The sequence below is a fragment of the Neoarius graeffei genome, chromosome 12 (assembly GCF_027579695.1).
Source record: "Neoarius graeffei isolate fNeoGra1 chromosome 12, fNeoGra1.pri, whole genome shotgun sequence".
Classification (NCBI taxonomy): domain Eukaryota; kingdom Metazoa; phylum Chordata; class Actinopteri; order Siluriformes; family Ariidae; genus Neoarius; species Neoarius graeffei.
This window is the reverse complement of record NC_083580.1, coordinates 9,763,907-9,779,702: the sequence shown is the minus strand read 5'-3', so window position 1 is coordinate 9,779,702 and position 15,796 is coordinate 9,763,907. Positions and strand designations below refer to the sequence as shown.

General features: G+C 41.5%; 1 protein-coding gene across 1 annotated transcript in view; it reads left to right on the top strand.

Moving 5' to 3' along the window:
* Nucleotides 1-6,881, top strand: part of celf4 (CUGBP, Elav-like family member 4) — a 199,623-nt gene extending 192,742 nt beyond the window's left edge. Inside the window, exons 13-14 of the mRNA XM_060935509.1 lie at nt 67-256; nt 6,800-6,881. Coding sequence (XP_060791492.1) covers nt 67-194 — 128 coding nt within the window. The 3' untranslated portion in view covers nt 195-256; nt 6,800-6,881. The remainder of the gene's footprint in view (nt 1-66; nt 257-6,799) is intronic.
* The last annotated feature ends 8,915 nt before the right edge of the window (nt 6,882-15,796 follow it).

Below are 15,796 nucleotides of genomic sequence, written 5' to 3'. Positions count from 1 at the left end.
CTGCTGTCCTTTCTGTCTCTCTCCCTCCCTCCCTCCCTCGCTTGCACCATGTCTCCTTGTCTTCAGGCTTTGTGAGCTTCGATAACCCAGCCAGTGCCCAGGCTGCCATCCAATCCATGAATGGCTTCCAGATCGGCATGAAGAGACTCAAAGTGCAGCTCAAAAGGCCAAAGGATGCCAACCGCCCTTATTAGCCCCGCCCCCGATGTCCCTCACCCTGGAGGTGAAGGCCACTGTAGCACTGGGGGAACAACAGGTCAGACCTACAGACGCACTCATGCAGTAATGTGTAAAAAAGTTACAGCCACTTAGGAAAAGAATCAAGAAGAACATTTATAACAAGAAGATATTCAAAGACGTTATGAAAAGTAAACCAAATGCTCTTAGGGTATGTCTGACGTTATCCGCTACCATCTTAAAATCAGATCTGTAGACTAAAGAAAGGGTCGTTTCAAGACTTGACCCAAACACGGCCAAGGTCACAGCAAGGTCAAATGTTGGAAATGTTTTTTTTTTCTTCAGTAGCTTTGTGTCTTCATGTCTGACATATCTTTTTATGGTAGTTCTGGTAAACAAATTAGTAACAAGAAGAACTAGATTTGATGGTCGTGGACACGGCGTCAAGTTCGACGACATCAAGTTTGCTTTTTGTTTTGGATTGTTGTCAATTTGTAGGTTGCGTCAGACACCCACATTATAGTACTAACGTCTTAAAATTGTATTTTTTTTGTAGGTAAATTGCAAAATAAAGGTCATTTTCCTTTTCGTGTTTAAAAACCATGTGGGATGTTAAGTTTATGCTTATTATCACTTATATTATGTTCACATGCACATTGTAATAATTAAGCATACATATACAACAACATTACACAAAATTTAACCCCAAAATTGCTTCAAAGGAAAACCTAAAACCAACCAAAAATTATTTCAAAACATGATAATGAAATAAATTAACAAAACCATCTAAATATAAACATTAATGATGAAAAGCCTCTTTAAAAAGATAAGTCTTCAGTAATTTCTTAAAAATATCTACAGATCCTGCGTTACAAAGCTCCCGAGGTAATTTGTTCCATCGTTTGGGTGCCGGGCGGCATGGTGGTGTAGTGGTTAACGCTGTCGCCGCACAGCAAGAAGGTCTGGGTTCGAGCCCCGTGGCCGGCGAGGGCCTTTCTGTGCGGAGTTTGCATGTTCTCCCCGTGTCCGCGTGGGTTTCCTCCGGGTGCTCCGGTTTCCCCCACAGTCCAAAGACATGCAGGTTAGGTTAACTGGTGGCTCTAAATTGACCGTAAGTGTGAATGTGAGTGTGAATGGTTGTCTGTGTCTATGTGTCAGCCCTGTGATGACCTGGCGACTTGTCCAGGGTGTACTCCGCCTTTCGCCCGTAGTCAGCTGGGATAGGCTCCAGCTTGCCTGCGACCCTGTAGAACAGGATGAAGCGGCTAGAGATAATGAGATGAGATGAGTTTGGGTGCCGCAGATACAAAAGCACAGTCACCCAGTGTAGTGAGTGTTCTAACTCCTGGTGGCTGTAATAATCGTTCACTGTTAGACCTTCGGCTATAACATGATGGAGTTCTAATAGCACTGAGTTCTAGTATATTGCTGGGTTTCATGTGACGTCACATCCGCCTCATTAGTTATTCAAAACTTTAGCTGGCGGTCTACCAAAGCTCAGTTGACAAAGCGTTTGTACGGAGAAGGTGCATTGCTCGCATGAAAAATGCCTTACGCTTGCGCTGTTTTAGGTTGTTCGAATCATTCAAACCGTGAAACTGATAAAAGTTTCTTCAGGGTTCCCCGTGAACTAATAAAAAAGGGTGAACGAACACAGGATTTCACAAAAAGACGTGGAGAAAGGTGGTTTTTGAACCTCTCACTGAAATCGAAGGGAGCCGAATCGAAGCACGCTCGAGTTTGCAGTGATCACTTGGTGAAAGGTTTGTATCTCCCTCTCAGCTCTGGCCTTAGTGTTTTCCAAGTACTTTTCTTGCTATGTGTCGTTATTTTACGGTATTTTTTTTTAGTCATGAAGCGCTAAAGTCCCCAGCTGTTTCTTTGTTTACTCCTCACAAAGTCCATATGCATGAAGGGCACGACAAATTTCTTCCCCAGCCGTACAGTTACAATGCGCCGTGATCACTTCTCCGTCTTGTTTAACTAAGATCCAGGTCTTTAAAGGGGTTTCTGATGATCTTTGTGAATGATTTACCTGAGAGATAAGAGCCAACACAAGTGAGAATCAAGCCAACTGTTGTTTGTTTACACTTCAACTTGCAGCGCTTCGTTGTAAAGACGTGAACGAAAAGCTTAAAAAAACATACACGGGCAAAAACAATACAGGATTCATTCGGCAGCGACTTGATCCCAAGGTCCTTTACTCAGCCACATGCAAAAAAGTTGTAAGCCTCCATACTCTTCCACGCTTTCATCTGTTTTGCGGTGTAGAAGGACGTCTGCAACACCAGATAGTTTGAGATGTCAGGGAACTTGACTGAAGGGTAGTTTTTGAGATCGTATGACAAATCCTTCTTTCCCAGACTGTAGGGGTCGATTCCATTGCACATAGCAATCTTCTGAATAGATCTAAAGCGAGCAGTGGCTTCTAGATTATGAGCATACTCTGATAAGTTATCGCTAGTTGTTTGCACTACGGCAGCCATTTAGACCACCAGCTATTTCACTTCCGGTAAAACCGCTAAGAAAAGTCACGTGACTGAAACCCAGCAATTAGGCCAATTCTAGAGTGACGTTCCTTCCCGCAGCAGCTGCATATGAAGCCTGATGCTTCTCTGAGAACAGCCGCTCTAGCTTTCCTCTTTGCTCGTTTCACAACGAGTTGGTTGTTCCTGTCATGCTCTGCCTTTTGCATGCCGTTTTTGACCACGGCCCTCCAGGCTTGACGCGAGTCTGCCGTGTTTTCCCAGTTATTCGTATCGATTCCTGCCAGCTTGAAGTCTTTCTTACACACATCTTTGAAGCAAAAGTGTGGTCTTCCAACTGGACATGATCCTTCACGCAGTTCCCCATATACGGTAGAACACCCTTTGGCATACACCCTGGGTCCATACAGCGCAATGTGACCTAGCCACCTGAGGCGCCTCTGGCTAAGTAGGGTGTACAGGCTTGGAATGCCAGCGCATTGGCGGGCTTCTGTGTTAGTGAGCTTGTCCTGCCACAAAATGTTCAGGATACGTCTAAGACAGTGGAGGTGGAAACTGTTCGGCCTTTTTTTTTTCCTGCCTGGCATACGTTGTCCAGGACTCACTGCCATATAGGAGAATACACAGGCTTCGAACACGCGCACTTTGGTATTTGCAGTCAACTGAGTGTTGGACCAAACTGTACTGTGCAAAAGTCTGAGGTATATGTAAAGAAATACAACCCCTGGCAAAAAGTATGGAATCACCAGTCTTGGATGAGCACTCATTCACACGTTTTATTCTGTAGAACAAACTCAGATCACAAACATGATACAATAATAAAGTCATTCCAAAGTGCACCTTCTTGGCCTTCAGAAACACTAAAAGAAATGAAGAAAAAGCATTGTGGAAGTCAGTAAATGTTACTTTTATAGACCAAGCACAGGGAAAAAAAATATGGAATCACTCAATTCTGAGGAAAAAAATATGGAATCATGAAAAACAGACAAACAAAACATTCAAAACACATCACTAGTACTTAGTTGCACCACCTCTGGCTTTTATAACGGCTTGCAGTCTCTTAGGCATGGACTTGATGAGTGACAAACAGTATTCTTCATCAATCTGGTGCCAACTCTCTTTGATTGCAGTTGCCAGATCAGCTTTGCAGGCCGGAGCCTTGTCGTGGACCATTTTTTTCAATTTCCACCACAAGTTTTCTATTGGGTTGAGATCTGGACTATTTGCAGGCCATGACATTGACTGGACGTGTCTTTCACCAAGGAATGCTTTCACAGTTTTTGCTCTATGGCACGATGCATTGTCATCTTGGAAAATTATTTCATCATCCCCAAACATCTTTTTAATTGAAGGGATAAGAAAACTGTCCAAAATGTCAATGTAAACCTGTGCATTTATTGAAGAAGTAACCACAGCTGTCTCCCCAGTGCCTTTGCCTGACATGCAGCCCCATATCATCAAGGATTGTGGAAATTTGGATGTTTTCTTCAGGCAGTCCTCTTCATAAATCTCACTGGAACGGCACCAAACAAAAGTTCCGGCATCATCACCTTGTCCAATGCAGATTCGTGATTCATCACTGAAGAGAACTTTCATCCAGTCATCCACAGTCCATGATTGCTTCTCCTTAGCCCATTGTAGTCTTGTTCTTTTCTGTTTAGGTGTCAATGATGGTTTTCTTTTAGCTTTCCTAGATGAAAATCCCATTTCCTTTAGGCGATTTCTCATGGTTCGGTCACATACTTGTACATTGACTCCAGCTTCCTCCCCTTTATGCTTCATTTGTTTTGTTGTACTTTTTTGGTTTTCAAGACATATGGCCTTAAGTTTTTTGTCTTGACGCTTTGATGTCTTCCTTGGTCTACCAGTACGCTTGGCTTTCAAAACCTTCCCATGCTGTTTGTACTTGGTCCATATCTTAGATACAGCTGACTGTGAACAGCCCACATCTTTGGCAACCATGCGTGAAGAGTTACCTTCTTTAAGAAGTTTGACAATCCTCTCTTTTGTTTCAAGAGACATCTCTCTTGTTGGAGCCATGATTCTTGCCAATCCACTTGGTCCAGCAGCCCGCCAAGGTGTGATAACTGCGCTGTTTCTAACTGCAGACTAACGAGCAGATCTAATCTGAGGCAGGTGTCAATTTAGGGAAAGGAAATTGACTGGGTGAGTCCTTATTTTCTACCTGAAAATTGAGTGATTCCATATTTTTTCCCTCAGAATTGAGTGAGTCCATATTTTTTTCCCTGTGCTTGGTCTATAAAAGTAACATTTGCTGACTATCACAATGTATTTTCTTTGTTTATTTTAGTGTTTCTGAAGGCCAAGAAGTTGCACTTTGGAATGACTTTATTATTGTATCATGTTTGTGATCTCAGTTTGTTCTACAGAATAAAACGTCTGAATGAGTGCTCATCCAAGACTGGTGATTCCATACTTTTTGCCAGGGGTTGCACTATAGAGCAAAAATGGCTTTAAAATAATGAAATTAAATGCTTCAATGTTAAAAAAAACCTATAAACCTTAATAGGTAAGCCATAATAAATGAAACAAAGTTAGCATTTGCTGTGAGACGACCCTTTACTTTAAAGAAAACCAGTAGCCTGAGGTCTAGTGAGTGCAGTTTTATGCGGAAATGAGCTGTAGGTTTTACTGAGCATCTTCCACAACCAGCCCCAGTTCTTCTTTACACTTTGACTGTCACACTCGCTTCTTCATTTTGCACCAAAACCCAGCAGCCTTCATTATGTTTTCTTTTTTAATCTGAAAAGTTCTCTCTTATGGAATATGCCGCTCAGATACAAACTTTTTTTTTTCCCTGTTACATTTAATTTTGTGCTGGAAAACGAACAAACGTTTGGAACTCTAAAATGTTTTTGTACCGACTCGATAGAAGTCCTAGAAATCTTATCTCATCTCATTATCTCTAGCCGCTTTATCCTGTTCTACAGGGTCGCAGGCAAGCTGGAGCCTATCCCAGCTGACTACGGGCGAAAGGCGGGGTACACCCTGGACAAGTCGCCAGGTCATCACAGGGCTGACACATAGACACAAACAACCATTCACACTCACATTCACACCTACAGCCAATTTAGAGTCACCAGTTAACCTAACCTGCATGTCTTTGGACTGTGGGGGAAACCGGAGCACCCGGAGGAAACCCACACGGACACGGGGAGAACATGCAAACTCCGCACAGAAAGGCCCTCGCCGGCCACGGGGCTCGAACCCGGACCTTCTTGCTGTGAGGCGACAGCGCTAACCACTACACCACCGTGCCGCCCCGTCGTAGAAATCATTAAATAGAAATCTATAACAAAGTTTGTTTGAAAATAATAATAATAATAATAGGATACCTAAGACTTTTGCACAGTACTGTATATTCATTGTTAAGGTGTTTGTTTAATATTTAGAAAAGGAGTCTCCAGTATCAGTCTGAGGTATAGATTTAATTTAAATGTTCAGATACAGGGATGTTCAGGATGATGGGCTTTGTTTTCTCGGCCACGTGACAAGCTGTATTTTTGCACTTCAAGAGAAGAAGAAAGGAAAAGAAAGGCTGTTGAGGAGAAATATTTATAGGTGCTATAACGTAACTGATAAAACGAAGTAATTTGTTGTACAGACATCCTACGATATTAAATGTAACTATAAACTAATAAAATGTGCAATGTGTTGCTCTTTAAAAAAAAAATGTTTGCGTTGTGGTATAATAGGAATAAATCACTTGCTGTTATTGAAAAATAATCCATTTCAGGATGGTAACAGTAGGTCCGTTTCATTACAATACCCTGTCACGCATTATTTATTTATCTATAACAGCACTCCATACTTTATGGAGCAGACACTTGGCCATTGAAATATTTCTCAGTGTTCTGTGGAGGGTGGTAGCGGTGATGGGATTAGTCCTCCCTGTGGTATATCTCCCTTAGTGTCATTTTCACTGGCTCCCTGTGTCTCAAATCATCATCCTACGACTCAGACCGAGGCGCTTCATCCTGCTCCAGTGCTGAATTCGACCTCACAGCCTGCTTCTCCACCAATAGAACTCGTTTCCTTTTTAAAAGTTTCCCTTTCTTGGCTTTGAAAGAATACGTGATTGATTTCTTCTTCTCCTGTTTCCTTTTTTTCTCTAGGTTTTATAGAGAGGGAACCCATGTTGATAACATGACTAACACACAAAAGAGACACAAAAGGACAAGCTCAACGTGGCTGTGGGGTGTGGACATGAGACTGAGGGGTGTGTTGGACATGCGGTGATGCCACAGCGTACGACACATCATCACCGCAAACGCTCAGTGGACCTTTCGGTGGAAACTCAAGAGAGCCGCCATGTTCCACAAGCATATCGGACTCCCTTTCTGAGTCTCCACAGCCTGCCTGATAGGAACCCTTATTCATTTAGAATCACAGAAAATATCAAGAAAAAAAAAGAAGAAGAGCATCGAAAGTGACTCTGCGAACGAGGCAAAACAAAAACGAAACACTTTTGAAAATGCAAACTTTTAAGCGGGAGGGGGATATTGTGTAATAAGGGACTGAGAAACTTTTTTTTTTAAGAGAATCATTTTAGAAAAGAATTTGAAAAAAAAAACATTTCGGAAGGATGCGACGCTTCAGGAAACAAGCTCGGTGTGGTTGTGGTTGTGGATGGCCATCTTTATCTCGGAGTGCCTGTCCGTTTCCAGAGGCGAGAGCTGCCATGAAGAACTGCGGCCGCACTCCTCTGGGAGACTTAATCCGTCATTCCTTAGTTGTGTAGGGACCAAAAAGACCAAACCTTTTTATTGATTCAAAAAAAAAAAAAACCCACACAAAAAAAAACAAAAAAAAAAAAACAAAGACTTGTAGCTGTAACATACTCAGACCACTGCATCTCCTTTGCTGTGCCAATCGGTTTAAGAGTTGTATTTACGAAAAAAAAAAGATGTATACATAGAATATATAAGATTATATGTATAAATGCATACATATACAGTAGATTGCTGATATGCTTTTGAATACTGGCAAAATCATACAAGACGCCCTGAGGAGGCTGCTCACACTTCGCTAGTTTACAAATGGAAAAAAATATATATATCTATTTTTTTTTCCTCTTCTCATTCGGGATGAAGGCTACATGGGAAGGGTTGTTCCGTACCGCAGCCTTATCTTTTTTAATCTCAACATCCTGACCTTGTAGTGAAAAGAAAGAAAAAAAACATTGCAGGTTTGAGATATAACAAACCCGTTTCTATTTAGCGTACATTTAATATGTATATGTATTGCAAAACATGAAAAAAAAGATGTATTCATATATATATGCACATCTCCAGCGTATATATGGATACATATCATATTAACCCCCCCAGACCTATATGTATTTATATGCATATATTTTATATGTGTGTATATATATATATAGAACCAGCTATCCGATATGTCGAACTGTAATTTTTTTGTAGATTTCAGCTGGAATTTGAAGCATCGCTCGGCTTGGAATTTAACTAACGGGAAGAGACTCATATCTGGCAGCTCTCGAACTGCAGGCATTCCTCTTTCTGAGAACCGTGTATGCCAACAAACAAACACACACACACACACACACACACACACTAATATATATATATATATATATATATATATATATATGAAGGAGTGTGTGCTTAGAGATTGATGTATATATGTGTATATGCTACAAAATGCAAAAAGGCCTCCTCTTGTTGGAGAGTTTCAAGAGAATCAGGCTTCAAGAGATTCAGGATTGTTTCCACAGGAGCTAGGACGGAACGTTGTGTTATCTTAGACATATCTGCCTCTCGGCCCTCTCGTGTACCTTTGCGAACCCAAACACACACACACAAACACACGTTATATAGCAGTATTGCGCCAGCTTTAATTTGAACCGTGACACTTCGGATCTCCTGCGTCAGCGGTCAGTGCATGTAGCGTCGGGTTGGCAGCAGGTACAGGTGCGCGGCGTCACCCGGTTGCCTCGAACATTAGCACTGTGCTCCGAACACTGCTAGCCGCCATTTAAGACGACGATGAATAATAAGAATAACAATAATAACAACGATGATAATGATAATGATGAAAATGATGTCAAATTCACCAGAGGCACTGCTGTTTTTCGCAGCCTTCAGCTTCTTACATGCGTCTGGAAAGCTGATCTGTTGCAATGCAACTCGCAAAATACAAAATCTTTTGCTTAGGGTTCCGATTACGCGGGCATTACGCACATGTTTTGCAAAGCTAAAATTAAAAAAAATAATAATAATCGCAGCATCTCCATCCACAGCGTGTTTACAAGTGTTGTTTCGAAGAGCTGAGATGTATTTTGCTATGGTTGTTTTTGCGTTTCAAGGGGTGGGGGAGGGGCTATGTTTCGAATTCCTAGCAGATCATCCTTCCAAGGTCAGCGCCTTGCTTTTTTCATGCTTTTGACTGAATTGCTGTATGATACAAGTTGTAAAGGATTTCAGAACTCACTTGAGGCAGCGAGTTCATTATTTTGAAAAAGACTTCGTTCGAAAGAATGTCGCATCACACCATCCGGACCTCTTCGAAAGCTAAGCTGTTCAGGTACACTAAGAAAGCTCGCTACGATGTTCAAGCAGTTGTGTCATGAAGTGCTCATTCTGCTGTTAATCCATACCTCGTTCCGTCTCCGAACGTCGCACGTCACATGTCTGTCTGTCTCACTCGATGTCTCACTGTCTCACTTCCTGCTTTGCGATTTCCACTCATGCAACGTTTCAGCTACAACTGTTTACATGATTTTAAAAATGTATGGTTGATAAACTACCAAGAAACAGAGCAGAAGTGTTATTATTTTATTATATATAAATATATACATAAACTACTGAATATACTGTAAATTTTTTTTTGCTCTGTTTTTTCTCTGTATATAGGTTTGCATATTTTATAGGACTTTTACTTCTATCTACAAGGACTGAATGATTACGAAACTTCAAATTACATGAATACAAGAGTGAAACTTGGCATGGTTAAAAGGTTAAAAGGGGGGACGGGATTTGGGGGGCACCTGAGTCTGAAAACGATTGTGTGGCCCAGTGGGGAAAATGGCCGCCAGGATCGAGCGACTTCTCATCTTTTCTTGGAAATGTAGAAGACAATAATAATGTCTGATGTTGCATTGTTCTGATCCATTACGATGTTCTGCAATCTGCTGTGCGCTTTTCTTCCCTCACTGAAAACCTGCACTAATTCCCAAACACTCACGGTTCCAAATTCATAAGAAATCACACGAGCCACCTGGGGTTGCGTTTAAAGCTTTTCTAACACCATCAGGGTGGAAAAGTGCTTAAGTATTTGGATATACACATCATTTTAGTGGATTTCTGCATTCGCTGAGAAAAATGGAAATAGACTACCCTCCAAATGACTTGCTATAAATCTCAAAGATCGTTACTCTAATATATTTTTCTTTGCCAAAATCCATTATCCATTTCTAGTGGATACAGCCACGATAAACAAAACAAGTTAGTTCCTGTATCACTGACATTCTTCTCCATGAAGTTAATGAAACAAGATCACAGCTTGTTAACATGATTTGAAGACTTTCATGGGGCTTAAAAAACGCTAGAGCCTCTGACACTGGAGGCTCCTTCAATAAATGTTAAAGCTAGACTGCCTTTCAGATTTTTCAAGTGTAGGTCATAAAAAGAATTTTCCCCGACACCCAATTATTTTTGTTTAGTGGACCAAAATTCAAATCACAGACTTCCAATTTTATTCGTTTTTTTTTAATAGAACAATTAATTAATTTAGGGCCACGTGGCCCTAAATTCTCCGCTATTTTTTCCTGCTTCACCATGACCCAATACAAGATACTACGTCATGCATCACATGGTGGGCTTTCCCTGTTCGCACAAGACATTGTGGGATATAAATTTGAAACATGAGAGAAAAATGGAGGACGTGAGTGTGCGAATGAAACGTGAAAGACCGACTACAGTAACAGAAAGAAAGAGAGAAGAAAATGTTATGTTCTATACGAAGGAAAGGAAACGCAGGACCAAACTAATAAATATCGGCGCTCAGCGAGCACCTCGGTGTGATCAGCTGTTCGTTTAGCAACACAATGACGGAACTGTCCGTGCACGGTCAAAGGTAAACCTGTAGATGTCAGTAATGCAACACTGTGGATGCCAGCTGCCGTAAAACCCAAAAGAAGGTAAACCTGCGCATGCACACACGGGCTTTCTCTGTCTGCTTGACTGCGCGAAGCGAGCGATTTCATGCACATTATTTGCTTTAATCCCCTCAGTTTACAGTGGGGCAAAAAAGTATTTAGTCAGTCACCAATTGTGCAAGTTCTCCCACTTAAAAAGATGAGAGAGGCCTGTAATTTTCATCATAGGTATACCTCAACTATGAGAGACAAAATGAGAAAAAAAATCCAGAAAATCACAATGTCTGATTTTTAAAGAATTTATTTGCAAATTATGGTGGAAAATAAGTATTTGGTCAATAACAAAAGTTCATCTCAATACTTTGTTATATACTCTTTGTTGGCAATGACAGAGGTCAAACGTTTTCTGTAAGTCTTCACAAGGTTTTCACACACTGTTGCTGGTATTTTGGCCCATCCTCCATGCAGATCTCCTCTAGAGCAGTGATGTTTTGGGGCTGTCGCTGGGCAACACGGACTTTCAACTCCCTCCAAAGATTTTCTATGGGCTTGAGATCTGGAGACTGGCTAGGCCACTCCAGGACCTTGAAATGCTTCTTACAAAGCCACTTCTTCGTTGCCCGGGCGGTGTGTTTGGGATCATTGTCATGCTGAAAGACCCAGCCACGTTTCATCTTCAATGCCCTTGCTGATGGAAGGAGGTTTTCATTCAAAATCTCACGATACATGGCCCCATTCATTCTTTCCTTTACACGGATCAGTCGTCCTGGTCCCTTTGCAGAAAAACAGCCCCAAAGCATGATGTTTCCACCCCCATGCTTCACAGTAGGAATGGTGTTCTTTGGATGTAACTCAGCATTCTTTCTCCTCCAAACACGACAAGTTGAGTTTTTACCAAAAAGTTCTATTTTGGTTTCATCTGACCATATGACATTCTCCCAATCCTCTTCTGGATCATCCAAATGCTCTCTAGCAAACTTCAGATGGGCCTGGACATGTACTGGCTTAAGCAGGGGGACACGTGTGGCACTGCAGGATTTGAGTCCCTGGCGGTGTAGTGTGTTACTGATGGTAGCCTTTGTTACTTTGGTCCCAGCTCTCTGCAGGTCATTCACTAGGTCCCCCCATGTGGTTCTGGGATTTTTGCTCACCGTTCTTGTGATCATTTTGACCCCACAGGGTGAGATCTTGCGTGGAGCCCCAGATCGAGGGAGATTATCAGTGGTCTTGTATGTCTTCCATTTTCTAATAATTGCTCCCACAGTTGATTTCTTCACACCAAACTGCTTACCTATTGCAGATTCAGTCTTCCCAGCCTGGTGCAGGTCTACAATTTTGTTTCTGGTGTCCTTTGACAGCTCTTTGGTCTTGGCCATAGTGGAGTTTGGAGTGTGACTGTTTGAGGTTGTGGACAGGTGTCTTTTATACTGATAACGAGTTCAAACCAGGTGTCATTAATACAGGTAACGAGTGGAGGACAGAGGAGCCTCTTAAAGAAGAAGTTACAGGTCTGTGAGAGCCAGAAATCTTGCTTGTTTGTAGGTGACCAAATACTAATTTTACCGAGGAATTTACCAATTAATTCATTAAAAATCCTACAATGTGATTTCCTGGATTCTTTCCCCCCATTCTGTCTCTCATAGTTGAAGTGTACCTATGATGAAAATTACAGGCCTCTCTCATCTTTTAAAGTGGGAGAACTTGCACAATTGGTGGCTGACTAAATACTTTTTTGCCCCACTGTAAATAATTTCCCAGCCACAGAATGGCCTGGGTTGTTTTTTTTTTAGATATTAGAGAAATAAACATATATCACAATGACCAAATTTCAAAGGGAACTAAATTTCACCGATTTTATGAAATCGAAAGGCTGTCTAGCTTTAAATAAGCATCTCCATATCAATGGCTGTTTTTCTTCGTTAAATAAAAATGAATGTGTTAGTGATTGCCTTGCAGTTGGGACGAATGTCTGAGCTGCTGCTATAGAAAATTAACCAACACCTTCTGGTCTGACCAATCAGATTCAAGAATTCAACACGGCATTTGTGACGGATACTACAACTGGTCATCGTTACCAGTTATTTTCTTGAAAATATTTAGAAATACATCGACATATTATATATCATTCTGAGCACCTTGGAAAACAAACCCAATTCTTTTTTACTTAAGTGTATTTTTTCCCTGTACTTTTCCACCCTTGGACTTCGTTTGCATGAAATCCAGTAAATTGCTGTGGCTCGTTTGAGTTCTTATGACTCCTGTGTGAGATTCCTGCAGGATTCGAACCCATCTGTCTCCTCAGCCTTTCCTTGGTATCTCAGCGCTTGCTATCTTCTTGACCTCCATCCAAAATTCATCCAAGGGCATAGCAAATGGCAAGCAACAAATGGTTAATTAAAAGAAAGAAAGAAAGAAAGAAAGACAGGAAAGGAAGTTGTCAGAATTTTGAGCACACTTGAGGGTGCTGGGTTTTCGGTGTGAATGATTGCCAAGTCCATCCCAATGAGAGAGAGCTATTAGCAGTCAGAGTGCTTTAACTGCTCCTGCTGTACCTCTGAACTGCGCATTCCTTCTGCTCCCTGGATTCTCGTTTTGTAATTTTACTGAATGATGCGTCTCCGCTTAGCCCGATAATAAAGCACAGTCTAGAATAAACCAGCGTTATGCCTCCCCGATTTCCTGCTGTGTACGAGCCTTTTTATGTGCTGTTTTATCTGTTTGTTCATTTTATGGCTTGATGGCATTGCTGATTGTTGACTGCACCCACTTCAAATCAAGATAATACACAAACACTTTCACAAGTAAGGCTGCAAAACTTTTGATCAACTCAAACGAGATGAAACTAAAACCAGTCTATAAATGTTTAATGCGTAAATCTGTCATCCAGGCCAACTGTTATTGTGCGAGCATGATAAATATGTTTTACATTACACAAGGACAAAGGTCATATCTGTTCTGAGACAGGGGTGGAACATTTCAGCACGCTCCGGTACACATTATAATGAAATGCAAACACTTTGTAAGTGCATCTTAAGTGCTATAACGTAAACAGAATTATTTGAAATATAATATGAAAATATGAGCAGTGCAATTTGGCAATAGAGAAGCATTATTACCATTTTACGCGGCACAATTAATGCACTCCAAAAGGGGTTTCCGAAAGGACGTGTCTGTGAATCAAAGCTCTTTACTTAAGTGAGTCTCTTTTCAAGGTAACTAGAAATCAAAACTGGTCTTTTTTTAACTTGTGAGTTCAAGCTCCTGGTCTTATTGTGCATGATTCATCGGTGACAATCACTAAAGAGATGAAACACTTGTTTAATTATCCATCAAAATTCAGTTTTTATTTGAACTGATTTTATTACACGCACTATAGTGGTTGCACAACTTCTCATTTTTATTCATCAGCCAAGCAAGAGCGGGTTTTTAAAAAGTCTCACGCATCTTGATACTTCATGTGAAGTGATATCAATGTGTCGTGTCCATTAAAGGAGAACTGAAGTCATTTTTAAACTTTATTTATTAATTAACGTGTTATTCAATTATTTTAGTAACCTTCTATCATGACTCGTACTGGCAACTAATTGCAATTAAATATTATACTTATCGGCCTGTTCGGTTTTTAGCCGTGTTGAATTTAGTTCGTTTGGTCCACGGCAGGCGTCGCTTATCTGCGCGATCTTCACGAGACTTGTGCGAGACTTCGAAACGTGAAGAAGTGTCAGCCAGGTGTCAGTGCCACCATTTTGAAAACTGTTTTCCAAACGAAATATTGCACAAAAACGAGTTTAAATGACGATTACTGCCGACTTTTCTCAAACTTTCCTGATTGTTATCAAAACAAACAAAACTTCCGGCTTGATTACGTCAGCGTTTGAAAGAGGGTGCGCGCGTCTTTTGACAACGTTGGCAGATGTTGGTCACTTTGATTTCCGCTGTACGTTTTACTTCCGTCCTACGATGTCTCGCACAGATCTCAACGAATCTCGTTTACAGCCATTGCTTTGACATATGGACTGATATATTACAGAGCATATTTCAAACACTCATAACTTGCTATAGCAGCGACAAAATAGCTCTCAAAAATGCATTCCGATATTTAATAAAATGAGATAAATAGAATTTTAATAATAAAAAATTTGCCTTCAGTTCTCCTTTGGTCCATTGTCCATTAATACACTGTAGAATTGGCTTCATCTATTCTGAAATAAGCAATATGGCCAAAGGTTTGTAGACACCTGACCATCACACTCACATACGTTTCTTCCCCACACAATTGTCTAGAATGTTTTTATATTCTGTAGCATGACAATTTCCCTTCACTGGAATTAAGACACCAAACGTGTTCCAGCACGACAATGCCTCTGTGCACAAAGCACACTGCATGAAGACACTGTTTGCCAAGTTTGGAGTAGAAGAACTAGGAACTTCAACCCCACTGAACACCTTTGGGATGAACTGGAATGCTGACTGCACCCCAGGCCTCCTCACCTTGTCGTTGGCTGTCCATGCGAGGCCAGCACCAGAGCGACAGAGTCGCCCACAGCGGCAGCACCATGGAAATGCCTTGCCTCATGAGCTTTCACATGCTATTCTCCTCTCCTAACAAAACGCCTTGCACGGTAAGGTAAGACAATCGATGTCATGGCCCCATCATGTTGTCTCTCTGGACCTCCAGACCTGATGCCAAGTGGTCCACAAAAGTGCCACAGACCCGACAGGTATGGAAGTTGCCCCGCAGTGACAACTGACTTGCTGAGTGATGCCATTCATTGGCCATCTGGTGGTGCGCCATTGACTCTATTGGGTTCATCTGCCACATTGCACCGAAAAGCGCCCTGCTGCCAGCGCCTTATTGGTGATGTACTATTTAACCCACAGCTGGAACCCAGGCAGGTGCTAGCACTCTGGGTCAGAGCGGACCTGGGAGCAATGGTGATTAAGGGGTAACTCCACTTTCCCCAATACTCAAATCCTCCTGGACCTGAGACTCACC